Raw genomic sequence first — 27,862 nt, 5'->3', positions numbered from 1 at the left:
AAATGAAACATGATTTTTTTTCCAATGGAGAGAATTACAATGACATGGTAGAATTTGCAACTTTCATTTATCACTTTTAGGTAGAGATAAAGAAAATGTTTCAAAGAAATATTTTAAAACTGTCTAAGCAACTCTTCTTATAACTGGTTGGCTGTACAAACCATGTAAAATGGCCATGACAAAGCATGTAAAATGTCAAGACAAGATTTTGGGTAACATGAGCTGCAGAAACTCAGGATCTTGTTTCTAAGTAACGCACAAATCCCAAATCCATTATAATAGAGCTTTATGAATCATATTCCTCTCTCTCCACACATACACACAAACATGTGCAAATCCCTATATATAAACATAGAATATATACTGCAAGCTTATGGCACGTTATTTATCCAATAAACAGCCCTAAGGACTTATATTAGCAAATGGTATCCTCAGTTTGTATACCTGGGAACATAAACTATGAAATTTCCTCTTTCTCCGAAAAAACATGGTTGCAAAAGTGTGTGCTGAATTTTCTTCCTCTCTCATATGTCAATATGTGGTACAGTTCCTTCCTTAAACCCATGGCAGTTTGAATGAATTATTAATGCACTCAAGGCATCTTCTGAACACTGCAACATGACTGTAATTGGTGTAGAACACTAAGAAATAGTTTCAATGCTTTTTAGGGGGAAAAGGAACCAGTATCTTTACTAATGCAGTTGTCCTAATATTTAATTAAAGACTTTGAACACAAATAGAATTTCAGATGAAATGCTGAACAAGAGGGTATTTTTGGTCACAAAAGTATAATTTCCATGTAAAATTGAGCAGTAAGGAGAATGACACAAGATAAAAAATTAAAAAAGAAACTGGACTGCAAACTCAATTAATCATTTTAATTTTTTTCTGTCTTCCAATATGGAGAGTATTTGCTATTCTTGATAAACTCAGGCAGATGATATTTTCCTTTTAAGACGCTGGCACACTGTAATGACACATAGAAAATGGTATAGAAAAGAAAAGATGAAGTATGGAATGAAAATTTCAGTGTAATGACTAAACCTCATGATTCCTATGGTATTTATGCAATACAGATGACCTAAAGGATTTTAAACTGCTGTATCAACCAATTTCTTCTACAAAAGAACTGCCTTTTTCACACAGTGCTTTCTGAGTAACAGACATGCTGAAAAGCTTGAAGTGATCATAAAATGGGTAAGTTCCATTATACAAGATGACAAGACCTTTGCCTCTCCTGGAGTCTTGTTTGATTCATAAGCTGAACAAATGTGGTTTTAACTAAATCTCCAATCAAACCGAATTACTTTATTTAACAATATAGACAGTGGACTGCAGGGATTTTTCCTTGTGCAGTAAGTAAAATATATGAAGCTTTAGTCTCCGTGAGGAGGAATAGGAGCTAAAAGAACAATTAACATTTCAGCACATAATATGTAAGAAATATGCCTTTGGGGAAATGTAGGCTGATGACAATCTGGTTTTATCTCTGCAGTCTCTCCTTCAGTATTTGCAGGATCTAGTTTGATTTTCTAACTTCTTGTTTTCTCAGAACCAGCTTCGTTGTTTCTCAAACAAAGCCAAAGCAAGACTAAGACCAACATCAATTGGAAGTCACCTGCTTTGAAATACACCATCTATCTTCTCCCTCTTCCTGTTGCTGCTTTCAGGAGGTTTGTGAAGACTTGGTTGTTAGAAGTCAAGTAAAAACTCAAACAGAAAATTACGTCTATAGGAAAAAGAACCTAAAAAAGCTAAAGTAGTAGCTAAAATACTTTCTTACACTACTTCCCATGAGTTGCCTGAAATAAATTAGAGATGATCAATTGCCACATCAGAAATCAAGTAAAAGCTGACTAATATATCCCAGAGAAATCTATCACATTAAGCTGTCTTTTGAAGCACTCAGTTTTTTTAAATGAATTTATTTTTAGGTATTTTTGTTTTCTACTATTTTTCTACTAGTTTTTGTCTTGGATTAATGAGAAACTGGTTTTCTCCTTTGACATTCCACTGTGACCCAGAGTCATCCCAATCAGCGGTAATATTTAACTGAAGAAGCTCACAATGGGGACTAGTGAGTCAGAATATGTAAAACTGTTCTCTTCCCCATTTAACTAATCTTATGATTGGGCCTATCAGGTAGAGTTAGAAGTAGATACTCAATCTCTTGGCAGTTTTGGGAGGCCTTGTTGGCTGCACTACTGCTGAATTAAAAATATTATCTAATTCTGTGTTCAAACTTTTCTAGTCCATCAACCAACACAGAAGTCCCCACAACATTTCTATCCCAACTACATCACTCTATCAACTGCTAAAAGAGACTATGAATTACAAAATTATTCTAATGGGGGAGAAACAGGATAGAGAAAGGGCTTGCTACTGACTGTCTTAAGCCTTTTAAACAGATTTTTTTAAAAGCTTCAAAAAAACCCCAAAATTAGGCCTTGCAAACACAAAAAAGAAAAGTCAGAAAAAAATCAATTCAAGTTAATTCCACTGACAGCCAGATCCAATTATTTTACAAAAGAATTAAATCTAAACTTCTCTCAATGAAAAAGAAGTCACAGAGAATTTTATCAGACTAGGATTCAGAGAATCATAAAAACATAGAATTGCCTGAGTTGGAAGCGATTCACAAGGACCACTGAAGTCCAACTCCTGGCCCTGCGCAGGACCACCCCTAGGGTTATACCACATGCCTGAAAATGTTGTCCCAACACTTCTGGAACTCTGTCAGGGTCAGTCCTGTGGCCACTTCCCCAGGGAGACTGTTCCAGTTCCCAACCACTCTTTAGGTGAAAAACTTTCTTTTATATTGAATCCCAACCTCCCCTGGCACAACATGAAACCTGTTTTTGTCTCTTCCAACCTAGTTTAACTACTAAGTATTCACATAGGTACTTTCTCATTTCTACTATTTTGCGTGCTTTTCCAACTCCTTAGACAAACTACACGTTACAGGTTTCAAGCACTGACATCTCTAACGTGTTTTTGGCTGATTGAAAGGCAACATGGCCATGAGAGCAGGAATATGAAATCGAAATATAGAGGTAGCCACTGAAAGTGGACCCTAATGTTCTGAGGGACAGCCACCTTATGGACACACACAGCTTCAGGAGGCACCATTCTTTATTTTATTTTACTTTACATACTAAATGTCATCTGGAAAGTAAACAGAATTGTGAAAGTAAAAATTAACTCTGAGAATCAGAAAGACACAGCATCAGCATGCCACAGAGCTAGAGAAAGATTTTCAGGGACTCCTGAGTCAGCTTCCCATTACACATTTCATTAAAATCACACTGTTATAGCAGTGGACCATGAAGTACCTCTCCATGGCATTTTTCTCTGAGTAGGATTTTACTCATTTAGTCACTCTCCTTATGTCCTTCCCACCCCAGGGAGTGCTGCTTCCACCTTGACAGGAAAAAAAAAAAAAACCCTGAAAACTAAAGACTAGAGATACTTCAAATTAATGGAAATATACAAGACATTGCAAATTGGTCACAATCCTTTCACCTTTCTCTCTCAACAGTTTAAATTGCTTTTTACCTCCTATGAACACTGGTGCATGTAAAACTGCCACCTTCAAAACAGCATTCCTTAGAAGGAGGCAATTTAAATGCCTTTCTCTCATACAAGGTACCTGTAGCTGACAGAAGTCTCCAAGGGTCAACTTACAAAATCATAAAAATATCATGTTTGCCTCTCAGCTCTTGACATCACCTTTGCCATCTATCTATCAAAATACAGCATTTTGGAGTAATTCAGAGCAGCTACAAGCCACTTTATTGACAAAGCAATCTACATTTCAGTATTTTAAAGAACTAGTTCTCTGTCATCCTGAAGCATGTCGGCAACGGATAAAAAACACTTAATTTCTGTGATTCATATGAGTAGTAGTGGCTCAGGATAAAAGAGAATGCTGATGCCACCACTGGGAAAAGCCACATTGTGAAAGCCTTTCCAAAGCATCACAGGCCCACAACCATCATATCTTCTCAGAAATGGCTATGTTTTGCCCTTCAAAACAGCTTCATTAGCTGAGGTGTATGTGCTGAATTAGTCAGCAATTGACTGGCCGGCTAAAGGAGTTGTAAACTTCCCAGTGAGGGCAGACAGACACTTCTGGAAGGACAGAGCTACTTTGTCAGTTGACTCCATGCAGTGGTGAAGGCATCTCTGTCAGCTTCCTTCTTCACAGCTACTCCATGCTGGCAGCCCCAGGTGCATGGCACAATCCTCTCCTGTCAGCCTATACTTCCCCAGTCCCAGAAGCTGTTCTGTACAGACTGGTGTTTCCCAAACAGCTCCTAAAACTGTCACTGGTTTGTGTTTCTCCCTGGCTTCTACCTTCTGCTGATTAAATTTCATGGTGAATACACTTGTGTAAGTGTAGCTGTGCTGTTGTAATGTCTTCAAGGCATCCACAGAACACTGCAGTACAAACAGCACAATGGAAAGGGCTGGCTTGCCCAACATTGCCTCTGAGGACACTCTTTTGAAGAGTCTTTCAAAAGAGACAAATAATGCAGTTGGGAAAGAGAAACCATGCGATTTCAGTAGTTTAACACCTACTCTCTTACCCTCCCTACCCCAAACATAGGACATGAGATTTTTAGGTACCTCTGGCTACATATCCCAACCAGATGTAAACCTTTGATGCATGGGGCTTATATAAACATCACAAAGAGGAATAAACATCTATTGCAGAGCATGCAATTTAAAGGTAATTCATCACATGCAAGCATTAATTCAGGATAAATTCAAAGCTGGATGTTCATTTGAATGGCTTTACTTGCAAACAATTACTCTGAATCATTCACGTCAGTGCATCTGGCTTTAGAGCAAATCTTCCATTTGGACAAGCCAACAATTTTGTTTAGTTGGACGAGAAGCAATAGGCTTGTCAGAACAAGCAAATGAGAGCAACATTTGCTAGTTCACAACTGAAGAATCAATCAGTACAGTTACTTGTGTTTGGGCACAGCTGTTCCACATCTCCATTCATACCCTTGCATTCCATAAAGCAACTTGTTAAGGAACAGCTGACCTGAAATTCATCACGGCTGACTCCTTTTTCTAGACAACAGAGTGGGATGATGACACAACATTTCAAACAGATTACACATCAAGCCTTGAAATTTCAAGAAAGGGGGGAATTTCACTTTCCAACTCTGGGGGCCATTCAGTATGGTTAACACAAAAAGAAAATTAAGTTTACACAACAAATTAAGACCTCAGCATTCAGAACATATGAATTATCAAACCTTTCTAAACCATGTCAGTCAACTTCCTGCTAAGAATAAGCAAGGATGTGACACTGGATGCTTTCAGAGGTACAATGGACTTAAAAGAGAGCAATATCCATAGTTGGTATTGATTTTAACAATAACAAGTAATACCTCTATACAGCTTTCAGCTCTTACAGGCCTTTGAAAATGTTATTGCAGATTAGTAATTGAAATCTGGAGAAACCTGAATTAGTCTTCGATATATCAGTTCAAGAACAAGAAGCACCAAAACAGCCAAGAAAAAAAGATAAATGAGATAATATTAAATGTGTGCTCTCACAGATTCAGAGCTAATTTGAAGCACGATCCAGTTATTTCTGTCTTACGTTGCAGAAGCTACAGATACATAAAGGTAGAAGATACATATCTAACAGAGGAATTGACTTCTAATATCCTGACTCTGAGCTCCCTGCATGGGCTAGCTGATCAGCTAATTAAATGACCTGGCAGAAAGCTTATCTCCATTGATGGCACTTGTAAAACTCTTACAGATCACATGGTCCAATGTTTTGTCCCTTTGTTCACCATTATGTGTTTAAAATTTAAAACACTAGCAAATCATCAGTCAAGGCCTGACACAAAGTGGGTACAGCCTCTGGATTTATATACTGAACTGGGAGTATAATGGAGTACCTTCAAATTAAAATGTCTGCATGACTTTTTTTCAGAAAAAGCAGTTTTCAAGGTTCATGGTTGCTAAGCAGTACCATAAATAATAGCTTAATATGCTTGATTTTTTTCTCTATAATGTTGATGAAGAAAGAATATCCTTAATAGTAAGTCCACCAAAATTACTTCATCCGATATAAGAAACTGTCTAAACTAGATCCAGAAACATTTGAGAAGTGGCATTTTCAGCTGCTGTGAGATGGTGATGATGACAGGGACAGTCACTGAGCTCCCTTTTACACTTGCATTTAGCTCTGAGGATACAGAGTGGGAAAAGTGGTTCTCTCTCTCACATACACAGAGTCAAATGGGAGTGACAGAATCCTCATCCATTTCACAGTGATGGTGAGGAGGGTCAGTATTGATTAAATTCATGTTAGGACTTAAAATGCAACATGCAGCCTTAAATCCTGGAAGGTTCCATCTCTCCAGTCTTATGGCAATACATGATTAAACCATAAATTCTACTAAAGATTTTAAAGAATTCTCTAGATCCTCTTGATGAAAACCTGCTGTGACATTAACTTGCCAAAGAAAGAGTTATTTCAGAGAGGTTTTTGAGTCATTACTGTTAAACAGAAAATAAAGCCAACAAGAAATAAAAGGCTTTAATGAATTTCACCTTTTTCATTTCTCGCTTTGCAATTAAAGTCTTTTAGTGGAATTCCACAGGATATCAAATACTGATTTACTGATGTTACAGTTGCAAGGAATGGACTAATCTAGCTAATTTAGCAACCTAGAAGTCAGGTTTCTACTCTAAAAAAATTCTGTTCTTCTTTAGTCAATGTATAATGAAGTTTTCTGCAACAGGGTAGCAGTTCCAAAACAAGTATCTCAGATGGATCACCCTCTCAGATGCAGTTTCTCCTGGATGCCTGCCTGGACAACTATTTTAATTAGACTGTGAACAAAGTACCACTACCATGCCATATTCACTGTTTGGTTTATGGAGTAAGCAGTACACTTGTGTGTCACTTAAAATTTCAGTAAAATACCTTGCTAAATAAAAATACAGTTTACATCAGCTGGGATCCTTGTAGACTAATGCCTACTCAGTGCAATCTAAGATAAGCAAATCGTTGACGTTGTAAAAATTCAGCTAATAAGGCAAATTATTGTTAGATTTTTTTTTTGTTTCAAAAAAAAAAGGGTTGATTAAGATGATTCTTAAAAAGATAAAAAACTAACAATAACCAATGATAATGAGATTCATGCACCTCAGAACAATCAATAATTGATACTGTACATTAACATACCTTCTAACATGTCAGTGTTCCATTGTTGCTTACCTTCATATAAGGAAAAATTGCTCCATGACTTTAATGTTATCTCAAAGTATTTACTGTTAAGTATGTGTGAAAAGCTTTAACTCACAGAATCTGTATCAGCAGCAAAATAAAACCAACATAAAATGCTCCGATAAATTTTGAACTGACTGCACTTCAATACATCCTTTGTATTCTGTTCTCTTGCTACTTGCCTTTACTTGAAGCTTACATTTAGAAAAGCAATCTTGTTTATTCCTCTTTTTTGAAGTTCTGTAATTGTCTGCCTTGAATGGAGTTCATCTTGACCACAACCACAAGTGACATTCATAAAACTGATCTCTTCATAAGGGAAACTATAAACACGACTTCTGAGTTCATGATAGAAATAGCTCAGGAGAACATAATATGGTGCAAAAGCCATTGAACAGCACCCAGAAATAATGAGGCCAAATGGATTTTGTCCGCAAACCACACAGGACTCATGTTTCTGCAACCCTGGCTTTTAAAGGACAACTTGAACACTAATTAAGTGTTGCCAGTAAAGCAGAGCCAAAAGAATTCAGTGAATCAGAACGACCTACAGGGGCTATTTATAATGAATAGCCCTGATAATCTCCAGACCTGAGACTCGCTAGGATACAAGACTGTTCCTCAATTCTTAAAAAACAACCCAAAATCTCTCACCAGGTTCCTGCTCAGTAGCCCCTGGAGTCATCAAAAGTGGGTATAACAGTTTTCTACTTAACGAAGATTATTTTCAGTAATGAATGCTTAAAAAGCCGAGAGATAATTAAAATATTACAATGCAATAAAAAGCCAATTGGAAAAAATCTGTATTATGCATTGCCTTTAACTTTTTGTATTTTCCTGTAGTAAAACCAAGAGAGACTTTCTTGAAAGGCCAGTCTATTTCTAATACTGCAGGAGTAACAGTTAGGAGCTCATAGGAAAAGGATTGAAGGAAAAAAATCTAAAAGAAATTACTCAGATTTGTGTGAAATTTAGAAATAAAGCTGATTTATTGGTTAGGATATGCTTCTTCCTAACCAAAAAGGATTTTCCTAACCAAAAAAAGGTAATTTTCAGTCACACCTTTCGGTGGACATTTAAGTTTTTTTTAAAGAAAGCAGAAATTGCCTTTTCCATTTTCTTTTCCTTCAAGCTCATAACTCTTTGTAAGTTAATGTTCTAAAAATGTTTTCTTGGAAAACAATTAAATATTGTGCTTCATTAAAAATTCAAGGTTGACTTAGCATCTAGCATTTATGTATATTTTGCTTGGAAGTTTTGGGCTTTCCTAATCCTGGTGACGTTTGATGCTCACCTGGTTATGAAATCTGCCTTTTTCTTTATGCAATTTGAGTTTTTTTCTGTTTAATATTCTATGATCTTTACATCAGTATTTTGAAAGTAGATTAATTTTTTACACACTCACTGCAATTATTATGACAAATTGTTTGTTGACTACAAAAAAGCTTGCTTTGAGGGAAAGCTGTATAAAAATAGCCTCTGAATTTCACATGAATATAAAATATACCTTGTTATACCTAATCAGCAAGAAATATATAATCACAGAAAAAAATAGTGTTGGAATATCAGTTTCTCTGCTGCAGAGACCACAAGATAGTACAGTTTAGGATGCTGAAGAAAAAGAGGAAGAGGAGTCCAGTCTAAAATCAAACTGCAGCTTGTTCAGGGCACTGGCAAGCAGGGTCTTTTGGGATGCAGATCTAAAAGGCCAGAGCCCAGCAGAGCTCAGTGATCTTCAGAGAGTCTCCTCCAGGTGCCAGAATGGTCCATTCCAACCTGCAAGGAAGCAGGGAGGCAATGCAGGATACCAGTGTGGCTCCACAGGGAAAGCCTGAACAAGACCCAGCACAAAATGGAAAGACATCAGAGACAGAAATGGAGACAGGTTACCCAAGAGAAACAGAGAAGCTGTACCTGGCCAGGCAAGGATGGGGTTTGAGAAGCTCAGCGGGCACTGAAACTTTTTCAGGATGGGTGAAGGATAAGAAGGGTCTCTACAACTACATTAGCAGTGAAAGCCAAGGGAAATACAAACTTATTGCTAAACTGAGTAGGTAACCTGATGAAGGATTTGGAACAAGCTCAGATGCTCAATGCTTTCTTGGCTTTGGCCTTTAGTGGCAAGGTCTGCCACCCTGGTCCACGAGCCCATTGACAGAATTTACGGAACAGAGGCAAAGGCTGAATTAAGGATTGCTTAGGTAAGAGTGACACTCACAAGTCCATGGGCCTAGATTAGATGCATCTACGGCTGATAAAGAAGTTGGCTCATGTCTTTTTGAAAGGCCACTAATTAAGAACTGAAACACTTTCCTAGTATGGTTAAGAAATCACCATATTTGGAGATATTCAAGACTTGATTTGGCAAGTGCTGAGCAGCCACACGTAACTTTGACACTTCCTGGCCTGGAGAAGAGGTTAGACTGGATGACCTCCAGAAGTCTCCTCTCAGTTCTGTGATTTTGTGATTATTCCCACAGCATAACTTATGTATTTAAAACACCTTCACTGCTGACCACTGAGACGCTGCTACCTGCAGAAAAACAAGATTTCAAAACTTCTCTCAGGCACGTTGAAAAATGCAGATGCAATGAAAAGTTGCAGATGTGTCTAACCCATATGAAAACCTTTAATTATACAGAAGAGATTCACTATTTCATTGGTGTAAAGAATTGCTTCTGCTGTGGTGTCAGGACTGCACATTGACAATGTCTGATCATTCCAGGCATCCCCACTGGCATGAAAAGAAAGCTCTTATTTTCAAATGCTGTAACATATAACTGCAATATATTTCACTCCAAATTTCATCAAAGAATAAGTCTCTGTCAAAATCCCAACAGCAGACAGATTTTGAGCGCAGAGGTAGAATTACAGTGTAAGAAAAGCCTAAAGCTTTCCCTGGAACGAAACAACACTTAATTTGGCACTACCAATGGAGTCAATGTAAATGGGAGAAGTGACATTCTTATTGAGTTTCTCATTTGAAGGCAGACAGAGAATCAACTATACAATATATTCAGTTTGTCACAGGTCTAATCAGTCTATTATCCTTGCTGTTATTACTACATATTGCTAGAAGCAGAAAACGAGACAGAGAACCTAACTTTGCTTAATATCAAAGAACCAGGGAAAGAATGAAGAAGAGAGTATTATTGCTTTACTGAGAAACAAAGACATCAAAAACGAGTACAAGACCCATTTTTGAGGCTTATACCAGTGATCAGCACAGAGGACAAGACAGAACTTTATTAGGAGCAGGACAGTTCTTTCAGTTTATGGAGTCTACTCATCACAAGAAGCTCCTGGCAAATTTTGTTAGTTGACTTGCAGGCTAACACTTTTTTTGAAAAATACATGAAAAATATATTTTTTAATCCCATCTAACACAGATAAATGCTGTCAGCATTGCTGGCATTTTTATACCATTTCTGCAACATCTTTAGAAGTTTTCTTTCAGCTAAATCCCCAGCAAATGAGCATCCATTTGCAGGACGAGTACAATTTGGGCACTTCGTGCCCAAATTATTGCAAACTAATGTGACCTTTCAAAATTACACATGTAACACGGGAAAACACTGCTGGCTGTAAGTTTTGAGGAGACGTGTCAGTCTCATTACAACCTGAGCATCTCTCAGAATACAACAAGACTCACCAATTCAGAGTTTACACCAATGGGAAGGAGAATATACAAACAAAACTGGTGTACAGCAACCAGGCTACTGGAATTTAAATTATTAATTTTATTTTTTTAGTTACTTGCCATTTTTCTGTGCAATGCAGTAACATTTCTTGTTACTCCAAAAGCAAAGTTTATTATATAAATCACAATAAATATTTTTCTACATCTTTAGCATTTGTAAGTCACTGTTCTTCCTTTCCTTCTACATCCTGTTACAAATACTGACATTTCCCAGCCACCTTTTTGTCTAGTTTTCTCCTTTTATTTCTCTTTGCTGCCTGCTTCTTTCACACAAACTCACCTATCTGCATTCTACCTGAACACTTTTTGAGCTTATCTACATATTTACATGCAATTAATCACTCTCAAAAGTCACCCTTTTTTTTCTTTACTCTTCACATAAGACAAACCTGACTTAACTTTCTTCATGTGAAAAATGAATAGTAATGCAACAGTGAGCAGCGCTTCCATGCTCCAGGAATCATCTTTTCAACAATCCACACCAAAATAAATACAAGGAGAATACTATTCCTCTTCTGACACTCAAGTACTTTGGAGCTACTCCTGGATGTTTTATACTTTTCCAGATACCCAGATGACATTTTAAGAGGACACTCCATTTCTATACTAAAATAATTCATCATTCTTCATTATAACCAAAGCAACATTATTTTTCCTTTTCTCAGCCATGGGAAGGCAAGACTTGTTGTACTACTGAATGACTGCACAAGGCAATAAGTCACTGAGATTGTAGTTTAAGTGACAGGACATCAACTACCTGACAAGGTCGATGACTCTCTCCCTTGGAGCAGTGCTGACTGGCTCATCATTAATCATTATGATCTGATCCCCTGGTATAAGCTTTCCTTCAGAGGGGCCGCCTGCAGACAAATGAAGATAAAAAAAACAAACAAAAAAAGAGCACAGGTTAGCAGACCATTGTAAAAGCACAGACACACTGTTGATCACATACTGCAAGCGTGCTTTTTCTTCAGCTAATGACATTTTTACACTAACACTATTTTCTGACGTTACCAGTACTCCCTCACCAGGAAAATCCTGCAACCTTCTACTGACGTTCCTCAAGTTCTGAACCTGTATCTAACCACCTAAACTAAGGGCTCAGCTTTCTGAAGGGCCAAAAGAACACATAAGCTGTGGACTAATGCACTTTTTAAGGTGTGATCAATTATATTTTAATCATCCTTGATCAATGTTCATCTGATATTTTGTAAGACCACCCTGAGAAAGATTTCTTTTCCTGTGAACAGATGATCCTGCTTATCTACTGTTAAGATCAGGCAGTCTTTTCCCATGGTAAATATATCAGATCTTCCGGGATGCAACACATTGTTTCCTGTCCCAGGCAAAGTAACACCCAAGAACATCTTACTCCTTTTTCCTATGAAACATCCCTTACATATTTGAAAGTCAGCAGGTCTCTGCTATGACTTTTCTGCTCTAGGCAAAACAAACCTGCTTTCTTCAGTTGGAGAGAGTAAGTTTTTATACCTCCAGCTGCTTGAATCTCTTTTCTGCTGGGTTCCTACCACTTGATGAACATGGGTACATCCAAAAGCATTGCCACTTTCAGTTAGACATGACTATTTAGCATTAGTCTGAATAGACAATCAGGCATGTATATGTCTATGTGGTTTGGATTCTGCACTGCTGAAATGCACATTGAGTGCATTATACTTTATAAAATGCACATAGTGCTTTGTTTCCCAGCACAATTACATGGCCAGATGATGTAACATCACAGTTCCTAGTGTAAAGATCTATCCTCTCTAGTCTTTGTCTTTACACTCTGCAATGATGATACATAAAAAACTGAGTAATATTACCACTATGAAGATACAGTCTTAAAAGAAAATGTTTCAGCATCAAAACCAATTCATTCAACAACTGAGCTAATGCTGATCCTTTCCTCTGCTTGCTTTGAAAACTTTACTTCACTTCCATATCCCCCCTAAATGGATACAAATCCATGTAGAAGAATGTTGTCCTGAGCTCATATTTCCTCCTATTCACTTGGAACAGAACATATTAAACACATTTTCCAAATTTTAACATACAACTACATTAATAATGCCAAGTTGAGAGAAATGAGCTGTCTGGATCTGGTTCAAATATTAGTTACACTGTTCACTTCATGTGAAAGCAATACAAATGTAATCAATGCACACATGTGGGTAAATGACATCAGGACTTCACAAAGTCGATTTTGCCCCTCCTCTGCTCTCTGTGGGGGTTCTGGAGAACATATTGAACAAGAGCAAAGTCAAATCCCTGCCCTTGGCTGAAATTTTACATAATAACTGAACTTTTAAGTGCAGAGAGCAGAAGCCTCCTATTTGGGAGACGGATTATCCCAGGTCTGGTGTCTCATAACTTCAAAAATATCAAAAACCTCACTAATTTTCACTGCAGGTAAGATATTTAGGGATATCTTCTGACCTGGCTTTTAACCATATAGTTATACAGATGCATTCATTAAAGAAAAGAAAAAGCCAGCAATAGCATCCTCTTTTTCAGAAAGAAATATTGGTTTTAGAAACCTCTCTTTCCTTGGGAGGGTGATGGTAAGAATGAAAAATATGCAAGTTTCAATCTCAGAACTCAACATACCTCTTGAAAATGCAGATTCAATGGAAATGATGGTGACAGCAAACCAATATAAAGATACTGTGGAGAAGACCTTCTTTCCTTGAGTGAAATGGGTTAACTTTTTTCAGGCAAACAGTAGTAATGGCTCAGAGCAATAACTCCAAACTGGCTTTTTGCCAACACAGTTATGTAATGTTCAAAAATTAATGTGAGGAAGGAAACCACTGGGTAAGACTAGGCTTAAAATCATATCTAGTATTTGTGATTTCTTTGCCTGCCTGAATATTTCAGCAGTTCTCAAATTTATAGCTGCATTTCATCTTAGTAGGCTAAATCAAATTTTTCTTCTGGGGTCAGGCGAGGAAAACATACCTGGTGTTACTGAGCGTACAACAACTGGCTTTTCACTACCAGCCACAAACCCAAATCCTAGCACAGGATCCCTCCTCATTTCCACTTTCCGAGGGGCTGGAGGGGTTATTTGGCAGCTCTCTATTCGAGGGTCTTCAAATGTGGCTGATTGTGTCATGTGACTGTGAAAAAAAATAAAAGATGGAAAAAGGAAAAAAATCATTAAAGCATGATTTTGTGGTACCTACTTGAGCCAAGCAATTTGTGCAACGATATGAGATGAATATCTGAAACGTTCTCACTAGAGGAACTAAAACACCAACTTAACAATTTTTTTTATTAGATTTTCTTATGCATTAAGTAATAATACTGCTGGCAGGTCTCAAATAGTAATCAATAGTATCAGGCTTTAAAAAGGCCTCTTTCTGACAGCACACATTTAATAATATCCCATATATGAATGAAAAATAACCCGACAATAAAGCCTTTGTCATCTGTGCCCTTAATTTTTCATCCTTCAATTTTGGAAGGAATAAATAATAATGACCTACTCATAGCATAAACCACAACAATTAGAGTCTGTCAGTCATTTTAAAAGAAGAAACATATTTTAATTTGGGGATATAAGATGTTAAGCAAGTTTCTGAGCTGAATTCTCTCTCTTCCTAAGGCATCCGTAACAGCTCTGTATTTGCTATTTGAATAAACTATCTGAAATCACTTCAAAATGTTCCAGGGCACAAACAAACAAAAAACTATCAAGAAAACATATTTATGTGGAATTAATAAATACTTTACTTTCTTCTATGGTGTTATGACAAAGCCTGTTTATTGTACTTAGAAGAAAAATTCTCATGGCTGGAGGGAAAGATCTTGAGTTTTCAAGCAGAAAATGGAAAGGATGAAAACTATCCAACACCATATATCCATGAAATAGGTAACAGTTTAAAAGCATAAAGATTTTAAATTAATGTTAATAAACACTGAAACGTGGCTGATGCTGTACACAGTCAGAACCAAAACATACTTTGCATTTTCCACCTAATGCCTGCAGTCCCCACTGAATCACAGCTACCAATTCCCAGTGCCAATCAGATAGACAAACAGAACCACTCCAGTGTCATAACTCAAACACCATCCATTGAACTCACATGCCTCAGGAAACCAAACTACCACTGCAGGCAACAAGCAATATCTGCTCAGCACAGTACAAAGACAGATCTACCAGCTCATGGCATCAACTTATTGCAGTTATGAGAAACTTCAGATAATATTTGTATTAAGTTGCCTGACCAAGAGTTAACTCTTTTTTTTTTTACTTTCAAGAGACTGTAAGTCTGCAAGTGCTGAATTAATCTAGTTCATGGTAGATAAATGCAGTAGACTGTAAATGGAGGGAGCCAAGTCCCAACCCCATCTGCAGGGAGGACACAGGCTCTGAGAAGGGTAACAACCAGGTGCCCAGCCTAGGAACTTTGAAATGCCCATCAGAGAGGCAGATATCCCTACAGCACCAGGGAGTTTGTTGGACATCTCTTGTTAATTAACAAGATGAAAGTCAAGTAATTGTCACAAATCTGGTAATTGTTGATAATATGTTATAATGTGAGAGTTAAGGGACATACTCTGAAACCAGCATTGTTGCACTCACTCACCACCTATCCCTTTTCCATCTGCAAATACAATTCCCTGAACAACTCCAAACTGGCAGTCCATAAGGAGAAAGGTATCATTCAGAGATCTATTTTCAGCATCAATGACATGCATAAACTTCTCTGATCTTTCCCCAACACATACACCTTGGCCCTGACATCAATTTACTTTCTCTCCGTGGTCTGCTTCATTACTGATACACAGAAGAGCAGCAAAATCTCAGTAAACTCTCAGTGGGAATCTATTTCTGTTACTGGATTTTTCTAGGGCTTTTCTTCAAAGAAGCTTTCTATCAGTATCACTAAATTCAATCTGCCTAAGAGTAACATGCTGTCTTTTCATGCATATGATCAGAGGCAGCAGAATCTACTTCCTTGCAAAAATAAGAGAGCAAGAGAATATATCTGTGCTCTCTTAATATATGCATATGGTGAGGTCAGCAAAGAAAGTACTTATTTTTTACTAGTAAGAGCATCACATGTGATACTTCATTCTCTTCCTCCTTCTCCTCCTGTTCCTCCAGCTTTTGTCAGTTTATTCTGAATAACTTTCTATTTTGTTTTTTCATATGAATTCTTAGAAAACCCATAGAATTATATGCAGACCATTTAACAAATCCATCTTCAAGACCTCCCAGGCACCTCCTCTCCATAAAATCCTATTTATCGCTTGTGCTTCTAGGTATTCAAACATTGCGTCTTTCTAATGAGACCATTTCTGAGGTGTCACTGGTATCTATAAAAGTATCTATTTCAACGTGAGAACTTTGTTTTGGTAGAGAAGACAAAACTCTGCATTTTTCACCTCTCTTAGATGACAGCCCCACAAAGTTATCTTTCCACAAAGTTAAGATAACCTATTTAATAATTTTTTCCTAATAGCCGTTTCCATTTTTGTAACGGGGAAGCTACAAGCCCAAATGGAAAACGCCTTCTGTCTACAAAGAGAAAATGTCATATTTACAAGCAATAAATATGCTTGAGCCTTTGAAAACTACTTTCCTGTCATTGTACTTTATCTTCCAGCACTTGTGCAGTCTGTTTTAAAATAAAAAAAAAAAAAAAAACAATCCCAAAACAACCCCCAAATCCCCCAACCAAAATCTGCACTTCACATAATAAATTTAAAGAGCAGAGATTTGCTTAGAAGAGCAGCCCTGTTTCTGGATGGGCTTGCCTTGGCTTGTGCTGAGGCATCAGTATCAGTTGTTCAAAGCCTAAGCAAGAGGATCAGTGAGGAGCAGCCCATCATGATTCTGAGTGGCGCAGCAGACACTATTGATTTTCAAGGTTATCCACCTTGAAATACATCAGCTAAAAAGACTCTGCAGCTCACACTTCCACACTCACTGCATCAGATATTCTTGTGCCATTCAGTACATTGGAGATGTATTTCAAGAAAGCAGTAAGATGTATAAATATGATCCCAGAAGAGATTAGATGAATGCTTAAAGCTTTCTGTGATGGTACATTGACAAACCTGCTTCCTCCTGTGGTTAGTTCATTATTGAGATGCCAGTTGTGGTACCACAGTTCAAGACTAATTTAAATTTTACATTAATTGGAGGTTTTTGATCTCCATCTCAGCTATGGAAAATATTGACTTCTGCAGAATAACTATGTTATGAGTTCTAAACTAGAATCTAATAATCTTGGATTCAAAAAAGCTGCTTTGGGGAACCCTACCCAGAACATCCCTTACACTGTGAAAATCTTAGAAGCATAACTGCAACACTACAAACTTGCTATTTGCTTCAAAGTCCGTAAAAAAATGTATTTAGATACATTTACACACGGTTCTTACATCATACCTAAATATTTACTTTTCTCAAAGAAAAATGGGAGAAAAAGAAAAAGCCTGAAATTTTAAATATGAAGTGCTCTTTCCATGTACACAAACTCAAGCTGCCCTTAGATTGCCTTTTCAAAGAGAGACACTTATTTCCTCCCATTTTCAACAGCTGAGATTAGTCCCTGCTTCACAAAAGGCCATCTTCTCCAATGCACTCATGTTGTCAGCAGTGGGATACTGCTGTCATATGAAGAATAATTCTTAGAGAATTTCTTGAACAGAGATTTTATATACCAGACTCTTCTGAGAGATAAACTACCAGCTATGGAAAATCATAGCAGAAGTGCAATCATAAGCACTTACTCTCAAAAACTCTCTGTGGCAACTGCTCTAGTCAAAAGAGAAGGTAACAGGGGAAATGAGAGAGAAGGCACCTGAGCGTGCCAGCACCAGCACACAGAGCAGAATAGAGATGTTGCTGTGTGGCATAAAATTCACATGCACACTTACCCACAAAGGGGCCTACAGTGATCAAAAGAGGAAGAAAATTAGAAAAGAAAAACACCCTGGGGAGCACTGATCAGCTGCATCACAGCAGCTAGGACCTGCAAACACAATTCAGAAGCCCAGGACATGAAGAGCCTAACTTAACATGTGCCTATCCAAATTCATGCTTGGCTTAGTCAGAGCTGTAGTTTAAGACTGACACTTTGAATCTGCACATAATTAGCTTCAAATTATTAACTCAGTAATATTTTCAATGGAAATCTTCCTAGCATTGTCTTTATTTATTTAAGAGGCTGAAAAATCCAAGGAATATATAAACAAAGACTGCAATTGAGACCTTGATTAAATAACGCTTACTAGTAATTGAAAACAAAGTATTAGAGTACAATGCTTTTTTAGCCTTTGCCTTTTGACATGTCAAAAGGTTTCTTTGACAAGAAATGGAGTCTGCATTTCCACAGAAAAATGCTTAGAGCTATAAGTCTTCTAAGAAACTGAAAACTACGGCATGAACCCAGCAATCCTGGTTATGATAAACATGATTTTAGAAATAAGTAACAAACTGAACAACTTCAGTTCCATTCTGCAAAGACTTCCAGAAAGAAAGCAGAAAAAGAGATACCTCAAAGTGAGTTGAATACAGCTGCACACCCACAAACTCTAAAACAGCTGTATTCAATTGCCTGTTGCATCATATTTTGACAGGATGGGACATGCTGCTTTCAGGTGTCTCAGTTCATATTCCCCTATTAGAGTTTGTTTCAGTTGCTTCACAGGTTAACACCAGCTTGCAGTTTTGGGGTGTTTAATCCTTACTTTTAAATAGTTAAGTATCTCTTCTATACAAATTGATTTACCTACAAAATAGGCTTTTTCACTCGAGACAGAGAAGAGTCTGTGGAAATGTCAAATCACTCATAAACTGATGAGTGGAAGTGGGTGAGGAGGATGGAGATAAGGACTTTTTACCAAAAGTTTAATTCAGAAATAACAAAACCACTTCAAATTGTTGAGCACTGTTAAAATCCTGTCTCATTAATTTGGAGGAGGTGGAGGATCTGCTTTGTTGATTGCAGTTGTGATTTTCAATGAGATCTGTGCAAGTGAAGGACACTGAACAAACTTTCATTTACAATTGTCCATCTGAGCCTCTGCCATGAGTCTCTGCCCATCCTGCCCCAAAACTACCTCTTCGTCCTCTATTCAGAGTCTTGGGCTCTTCACTCCAAATTTTTTGGCAGTGGGAAAACCTATTGCAGCAACACAAGGAAGCAAATTTAATTCTCATTCAATCACTATTCTTCAGGAATTAGCACTAAGTAAAATGGCTTGAGACTTCAGACAGTTTTATGGAAATTAATAACAACATGAGGGTATTCTATATTTCCTGCTTGATAATCTGGAAAGATTACCAAAACAACGACAGTTAAAAGAGAACTGTCATAGAGACGAAGAAATATGCAAACTCTCCAGAAAATCAAAAACTGATCTTTGTTAATTTAGCTTAACTAGTAGCTAAATACGAAAAATAATTTCTTTCCTTCCTTTCTTCCAGGAACCCCTCAGTATATCTCAAGTTAATTTATTTTCTCTAAGAAATCCCCCAAGAATTATTAAGAACTGGGACACAAGTGTCAAAATCATGCATCAACTGCCTTGAAAATGATATTTCAAGAAGAAAGTGCACAAGTAGTTATTACATTGCTCAGTAAAACTGCAGCTCCTACAGAGAATCTGGTGCCTTGACAAAGTCTTTTTTGCTCCATTTTGTAGGAAACCAGAGAGTCGCTCAAAGCTCTAGAATTTTTTAGACATATTCAGCAGACAAAAATTTTAGTTTTGGTGGTTAAAAAAGGAGTCAACTTTTAACACTTCAAGAAAACATTCCTTATATTTTCACTGTTTTTATGCAGGTGTATATACCAAGAATTTAGGATCACAGCTGCAAAATGCAGCTGGGGATATTTATCAGATTTTTTTTATTTCTTTCTTTTTAGGACTATTTTTTGTTGCCCCAGTGTCAATTTTTTTTTTTTTTTTTAAGGCTTCTTCAACAGTTAAATCCTCCAAAGTCAGGTCATTTTATAACACCCTAGAAAATGTTTGGCATATGCCATCTGGATGAGCATATGGTAAAAATGTAATTAGAAAGAAAAAGATTTGCTGGTTTCAGAAGAAACTGGTGACAGCTTTTTTGATAAAATTGGATACAGGGAAATCTGACACGTAAAAAAATTCAAAATCCACTCTTCCACTGTTGGGCATAATCTGCAGTCTAAAGCAAGGCAAAGTGAACCAGAATTGAACTGAATAAAACTGACATGAATACAAATTCAGAGGGCTAAAAAGATTTATGCTCAACTTTAGTCAGGCACTGAGGAAAACCCACTGAAAATATAGTATACAATGACAATTAGCACTCATATTATTACATGTGTAAAATATGAATGTGTTGGGAAAGATGGGGCAGGAAGGGCTTATGGATATGACTGTCTGGTAAGATACTTGAGATATAAAATCTGTGAGTGAAATAGAAATGAAGGGCAGCTTTGAGATATAGGCATGGCAGGCAGGAAGACAGTGATTAGCTGGAGATAGGTTGAAGGACAGAAAACAAAAGGACCCAAGAATGCAGCCCCTCTCCACCCTGCCAAGGCATCAAGGAAAAAGTAGATTAGAAGAGTAGTCTTCAGAGTTTAGAATATAGGATGATATGGTAATTTAGTAGTTCTCATAAGTTGCATACAAAGTTTGTAGGTTTTGTATCTGGCGCCGGTTGGTCACTATAAATCAGAATATTCAACACAAAAGGAGATATAATGTAACAAGGTCCTCGATCTCTTTTCCTTGGTCTTCTCTCTTACTCCTCTTACCTTTTGCTCTCTTGCCTCTTCGCCCCTTCTCTTGCCCATTGTCTAGCTCTGCTTCTTCTACCTCCCTCTCTCTTACCTCTCTTACCCCTCTTAGCTTTTTTACCTCCCTTACCTCATACTCCCTCTCTCTCTCCCTCTCTCTTTGGGGCTTCCCTTCAGCCGAGGCTGGTGGCTGAAAGCAGCCCTCTTTACCCATGACCCTTGCAATAAAATCATGTGTTTCTAGAATAGCTCAGGTCTGCAGAGTTCCTTCGTCCCTGCTGTCCACAGATGCCCTTACATGAATGCTTCTGCATTCTGCCTTATTCTATATATGAATGTTACATATTAGGAAGAAAAAAAAATTCTATAGTTGAATCCCACAAATACATGGAAATAAGTGTCAAGCCCCAACTGCCAACTAGCAGTTGTTTGCTTTCAGTATTGTATTTACAGACTGCTAGAGAAATTCTGTTTTGAAATTATTTTTCTCTCAAGATAGCCACAAACATTTTAAAGGCTCTGTTCATGACGAACATTGGGTTTCCTACTTTCTGTATTGGGACAGGACTTTACAGGCACAAGCCAAATAGCAGAAATTGCACAGAAACATCTCAGTGAAAACTGCTGGAGAAAGGGCCACCTGAATGCTGGAATTGCCTCCCATGGAAGTTGAGCATGATGCCAGCCTCTGACTGACTCACTGCCTAAAACATGCAGGCAACATGGATGTGCCAATGATGACTAAGTCTGACCTGCAGCCATGCATATGTGGCACACAATGCACATGAACATCCCACCCCCCTAACACACAATTATGTTCCTAAACACTGCTGAATGGCACTTCTGCTCTCAGCTTCTGTCCAAGCAAACTTTTCCCACTTGGATGACACCAGGTTCAGCAGAAATACTCTTGGTTTCAAAGCCTGTAAGTGAACAGAGATTCAGGGGTCCTTTCTTGAGCAGATTTTCATGGCCAAAGAAAGCTCCCAAAATACTCAGATGTACAAGAGTGCATGCATGAAACTATGGATGAACTGCCTCCCACAAGAAATCACAGAGCAAGCCCTGGGCTGGAGCTGTGCAAACACATGGTAACACAAAATGTGGGAAAAAGCAGGACAGCAGAAATGGCAAATGGCTAACATTGGCTGGTTTGACTGCTAACTGGTCTCTGCCTTTTCCCGGAAAAGAGATTTACAATGCCACAAAGTCACTGGTATTTCCTTCCTGAAAGAAGCCTTTTACACAGGTCAACTCTTGCATATGGGCTGGTAGTATAGCACAGGGAGGCAGGATGTTTGGACACCTGCCTGGCCCAGCTCCTTCAAGAAGGAAACTGTGCAAGATGCTTCTGCTAGAAATCACAATTACTGGCTTTCCTCCACAGCAGGAATTTCTTACTAAGTTAGGATTTGAAGTACACCTAGGTTTTATCCTGACAAAAAGCATTTTTCATAAAGTGATCTGAGCTACTTTGTTTAGGACAGTGAACTACTTTAAGGCCCATAAAGGTGATCTGAAATGTAGCGTTTCATTATCCCCTTCACATGCATCAATAAACCCTGTTGCAACTACAGAAATAGAAGAGGAACAAAAAAACCCCAATTTGAAAATAGACAATAAATCCATTTGGGCTGAAAGTATCCTCTGGAAAACAGAATAAACAATTCCTATTCATCCTGCTTTAGAGATTTCACCCTAACCCCATTAAGAACAATCTGTCAGCCCTGCCTGGCCCAAGTCTGCAGCAAACAGCAGAGACCTGTTCTGAGAGCTGCCACCATTTCCCATCCAGCAAGTAAAAGGAGTTGCCATCTCCAACTCAACATGGACAATTTGTCCAACTGAAAGGTTATACAAAGAACAAGGGAGGAGAAGCAGCGTGGAAATTGCTTTTAAGGTGCTGATTAGATTCGGAAAGCTACTGACTAAAAAATCTCATCTGGTGCAATGCTGGAAGCTTGCTCAAACAATCACATTAAACACTAAATGTTGGTAACCTGATGACACAATAAGAAGACAGAATGCAGATTTAATGTGCCCAGTGGAACCCCCTGGTACAGCTGGGCTTGGCATGAACAAACAGACAAAACACTGAAGCCGCTGCTTTAACAGTTCTGTACCTGGCCTAACTCTTGGAACTCAGTACTGTTATGAGCATATGGAGATAAGCAATTACAGCAGAAGCAAAACCCATTTGTTAATCCTTTGAACTTAATCTTCCTCTTTCCTTCAGCAACTGAATAGATGAGCAGGTCACAGAAAAGCCTCTGAATTATCTACTCATTTCCTTCCTTTCCAGTTACAGTGGAGGGCTATTGAACCAAAAAACCCCTTCTGACGGTACCATGTCAACCAGCATTCCACTAATTGCCTCTTGGGCAAAGTGCAGCCTTTCTCAGGGGAAACTGAACATCAGCTGGCAGTGCTAAAACAGGTGAGATACCAACATATGGGTTAATTGATAAACAGTGGGTACTCAGTACTGTTTATCGACAACCAAGTGTTTAAATACTCAGGGATATAAACTCTGAGCTTATATCACTCTGGTCAGTACAGTGCTGGTCAGTACAGCACTCTGCACTCTGCAGGCTGTACCTGCTTCACTTCAGGAAAGGGCAACACAACAACCCAGTCAGAAACATTGAGTTTGTCCAAGTTCAGGGTAACACAGAGGAGCAGTCTGTACACCAGTACAACAAGCTGTCTCCAGTTTCCCATGCTGGGTATGAATTCTCTTCACTGAAAATTCAAGCACAGGTAAGATTAGAAATTTGCTTTTACAAAGACATCCAACTCTCACACTGATACAATGGCTGCAAGGAAAACCTTTAATTCTCCAGCTACCAGACAGAAAGGGAACTGCATGCAACCAAGGGAATAGAATGAATTTAAAAGATTTTCATAATAACTCACAGTCCCAAAATCAAGCCTTCATGATCTGTAACAAAGTCCTCACAGTTAGTCTTCAAAGCAAATTTTCTAGTTCTGTAACTCTGAAGAAGGCCTTCAGGACAGAGAGGAAACAAAGAAAGCATCTCTTCCTTTCTCCTTTCTTTTAACAAATACAAATAGAGAGGATTACTCTTCTTGACTGCTGATTTGGGAGCATGCCATTATGACTCTTCAACAAATGCAAAATGAGAAAGAGAACCTAATTGAAATAACTCAGAATGACAGATTGTAGTGATGGGATGTGAGGCTGCCAGATAGAGCTGTCATGCAAAAATTAAGCACAGGATATTGAAAGAAGAAAAAAAAATGGGGTGTGTTTGATCTTTAGTTTTTTTCCTGATACATTATTTTCTATACTTCAGCACAAGGGGTTGAATTATTTTTCTGGGCTTACTTTTTCATTCCAAAGTAAGCAGCTAACCTTTCTAAGTGAGAGCACTTCTAGTAACCACAGGATATTTTATGAATCTTACAAATAGGGTTGCTGCAGATCATATTGTAGTTTTATTATATCAAAGAAGCTTTTGCTAAAGCCTGCACATAATTTCTATTTACCTACACGTGAGAAGTGTTTGATAATATCTATATAAATATTGTTAAAGACACTATGAGTGGTAATGATGTACAAGAATCATTACCTCCTTCATTTTGTAACTGCCAGCAAGCTTTCTCAACGGGTAAAGGAGAGAAAAGATAATATACAGTTTTTCAAAACAGATGCATTAGAGTTAAACTGGAGTGACAGCTGCTTTAGGGAAGCCTATTCAGATAGAAGCCCCTTACTTACAGGTGAAGGAAAAGGTCAAACAATAGTGTCATGTACAGTAACCTTGACACAAAAGAATAAATTATAATGGAAGTTACAGCCAGGCTGATCAGCATATCAGATCTCCCTGTTTATCTCAAGAAGTCCCAGTTCTCTGTAAACAATGAAACCTCTTAGTAAGGCAAGCAGTTCATTCCAAACTAAGACATTCCTCATTCTGGAGTTCAGAACAATTCCACAGATGGTTTGCTTTTTGTTTAAGCCACAGACATGTCAGTCTCTTCTGAAAAATACAGCTGATAAACTCTGCAAAGCCCCATCTCAAGAAAAATATAATTAAAGGTCTTCAAGGTTTCCTGACTGAGAAAGTACATAAAGCACTTTGGAATGTTGATTTTTTTTTTTTTTAAGTAAAAACAACACTTGTGCAATTCTGACATTAAATACAATGCTAAAACAAAGATTTTAAGACTTGGACTTTCAAAAAAACCAAATTAAATTAAAACAAAATCTTGGTCACTGATACTGCACACCTGTAGTACACATTTTCAGCCTGGAAACTGTCATGTCTCGTTTTGTACACAGACAGGTCAGACTGACAGAACAGGCCACACTTGAAGAAAACCACCATAACTAACATTGTGAAATATAATAATTTCTTACTTATCTTCTGAAACTTCAGAACAAGGATGGATCTGAGCCATTAACAGTGAATGTAAATTACTTTATCTTGTAAGTGTAGGTCTGCTTAGGATCAGGCTGGTCTGGGGCTCAAGAGTACATGGAAAGAATGGTAGTTGGTAGCCATAAAAACCCCAAGGATTTTGTTGGCTTTTTTTTTTTTTTTTTTTTTTTTTATTAAAACCACCACGAAATCAAAATAAGTGCTGAACTACACACTCATTTAAACATCATTCTCAACATGATCTGATAATCTAGCTGTAGCTAAATTTAGACCAATACTATCTCCCATTAAGCTGCAGTCCATACTGTGAGGATAAATCAATTTTGTAGGAAATATTCCTGTGATGAAGTTCCTAATTTACTATGTAAATTACTTCCACTACATAGGACATTCTATAAAAACAGTGTTTTTCTAGTTAGATAACACTTTCCGGCCCAAAGCCCCTTAATTTTCAGAGCATCACTGAACAAAAGTGGCCTTTAGAACACAACATAGAATTTAAGCTGCATGGCACAGCACATGGGAAGAAAAAAGAAAAAAAGAGGGAAACATCTGCCTAATTATACCAGTAAAACCTCTTTAGACAATATACCGTGGCCTCATCTTAGTGTCCATACAAAGCATACTGAACTTTAGTTTTAAATGTCTGCCATAAAAGTAAAGAACATTTCCACCAAGGAATGAGAAGCCAAGCCAAACCAAACAGTCTGACTTCAGAGAAGGTTAGTGGAGCTCATCAAGGGTCTGGAGCACAAGCCTTATGAGGAGTGGTTGAGGGAGCTGGAAGTGTTTAGTCTGGAGAAGACTCAGAGGAGACCATAACCTTGTCCACAACCACCTGAAAGAAGGTAGTAACTTGGGGATCAGTATCTGTGGGAACCAAGCTAGCTGAGATGGCTAACTTAGCCCAGGTAGCCTATGCAGAAACCACAAACCTGAGACCATGGGATATGGAAATTAGGGTGCTAATGGCATCATTCCAAAATAGGTCATGTCTCTGGTTCTGGTTCTCCATTGGTTCGGGACCTTTGACATATAAAGTCATGTCCCTATCTCATGTTTGGGATTGGACCCTTGCCCTCAGGTAACCTTATATATTGTTAAGTTAGCCACACCCCCAGATCTTTGGATGCTGCCCCTTGGACCATGTGGTCCCTATGTTGCCACCATTAAAGTTTATTTTTTGGGCAACTCCATCATTCCTGTCCCTCTACTTTCACCACGTTCTGCCCAGCCAAACTAGACCTGGAATCACAGTGCCAACTGTGATAGGTCTCTTCTTCCAAGTAACAAGCAATGGAACAAGAGGAAACGGCATCAAGTTGTGTCAGAGGAGGTTTAGATTGGATATTTGAAACATTTTTTAAACAGAAGGTTTGTCAAAGATTGGAAGAGGCTGCCCAGGGAACCAACCCCAGAGGTATTTAAAAGATGTGTAAAACTGGGGACATGGTTTAGTGGTGAAGTTCGCAGTGCTGGGTTGGACTTGATGATCTCAGAGGTCTTTTCCAAACTTTATGATTCTATGATTCTCTTCTATATACAATATCTTTGCTGAAAGATCCAGGAATTATGCACATCTTGGTCATGTCACAACCTACAAGTGAAACTAGGAAATAAATTTCTGGACATTTAGTAGACCAATTTTTAATAGAATAAGAAGCCAGTCTATGTAGGAAGCACAAATTCCTCAGAAGCAACACAGCCCTCCCCATCGTAAATTACTCAACAAACCAAGCTTTATACACAGAGAGTCTAGTCTATAAATGGAATACATTTTCATAATTTAATGATAAATTATTTTTATTTAACAAAATATGCAAATCAAATTGTTATTCCACAAATCAAGAACTCATATTAATTAGAGAAGTTTTACTCATTTCTGGCAAGCAGTTTAACTTCAAAAACTACAATTCAGTTTTGGGGATAGGACAAAAACAATCTGTCATATTGGGAAATTGAACTACTCTCTGAATTCTGTTTTGAGACATGAGTCATACATTATCACAATTGATTTAAAACAACTTTACTAAAAACAAAGCAAAGCTCTACTATTTTCTAAAATTGATTAAAACATCTGGGAAGAGAATCTTCTTCAGCAATGGATAATTAACCTACTCAGTGTTCTGTCAAACTCAACTACTCTACTACTTATGTTCATAAACAAAAGAAACAGATTTGGAAAAGTTTTAACATTTTAAATCAAATTCATATCCTTGTAGAACACAGTTACTTATTCTCTTTTGTGTAAATAATGAGATCAACTAAATCATCAGCAGTTCCAGGGATCCTATGTCTGTCCATTATAGTTTTGCTATAAATGAAATAGTAGGAACAAAATAATGTCTCATAGAAAAAGTCTCATTTAAGCTTCTGCATCCACATTCTGTAGATTTATGTAGATTACTCTTTTGCTAGTTGTACGTCCTGTATTTCTACCTCCCAGTTATGGCCTAATCCAAATACATAAAGCATTTTTAAAAAACAAATGCCAAAACAAACCAGAAAAAAACTGCAGCTACAGAAAAAATAGAAATATTTTTGGAATAGATCTTTCTGTTGCACCTCTTCAAAGAAATTTCTCCTCTTCTGAATTCCTATGACAGAAGGATAGAAAAATTAAGCCACACTTTAAATAATCCTTAAGTTTATTTCTTTAAAAAATAGCTAGATGCATGGCACCAATTCAGAATATCCAAGTACGAAAGATCAATCCCATCCTCACTAGCACCATCTTGGGGGA

At 37.7% G+C, this 27,862-nt stretch overlaps 1 protein-coding gene across 1 annotated transcript in view; it reads right to left on the bottom strand.

The window, feature by feature from the left end:
- Positions 1-413: 413 nt before the first annotated feature.
- LOC136358061 (FERM and PDZ domain-containing protein 4-like) overlaps positions 414-27,862 on the bottom strand; it is a 248,106-nt gene continuing 220,657 nt past the window's right edge. Inside the window, exons 3-5 of the mRNA XM_066313886.1 lie at positions 13,929-14,089; positions 11,725-11,827; positions 414-967 (exon numbers count right to left, since the gene is read on the bottom strand). Coding sequence (XP_066169983.1) covers positions 952-967; positions 11,725-11,827; positions 13,929-14,089 — 280 coding nt within the window. The 3' untranslated portion in view covers positions 414-951. The remainder of the gene's footprint in view (positions 968-11,724; positions 11,828-13,928; positions 14,090-27,862) is intronic.

This window comes from Sylvia atricapilla, chromosome 2 (genome assembly GCF_009819655.1).
Source record: "Sylvia atricapilla isolate bSylAtr1 chromosome 2, bSylAtr1.pri, whole genome shotgun sequence".
NCBI classification, from domain to species: Eukaryota; Metazoa; Chordata; class Aves; order Passeriformes; family Sylviidae; genus Sylvia; species Sylvia atricapilla.
The sequence above is the reverse complement of the archived record's forward strand: the minus strand, read 5'-3'. Positions and strand labels throughout refer to the sequence as shown.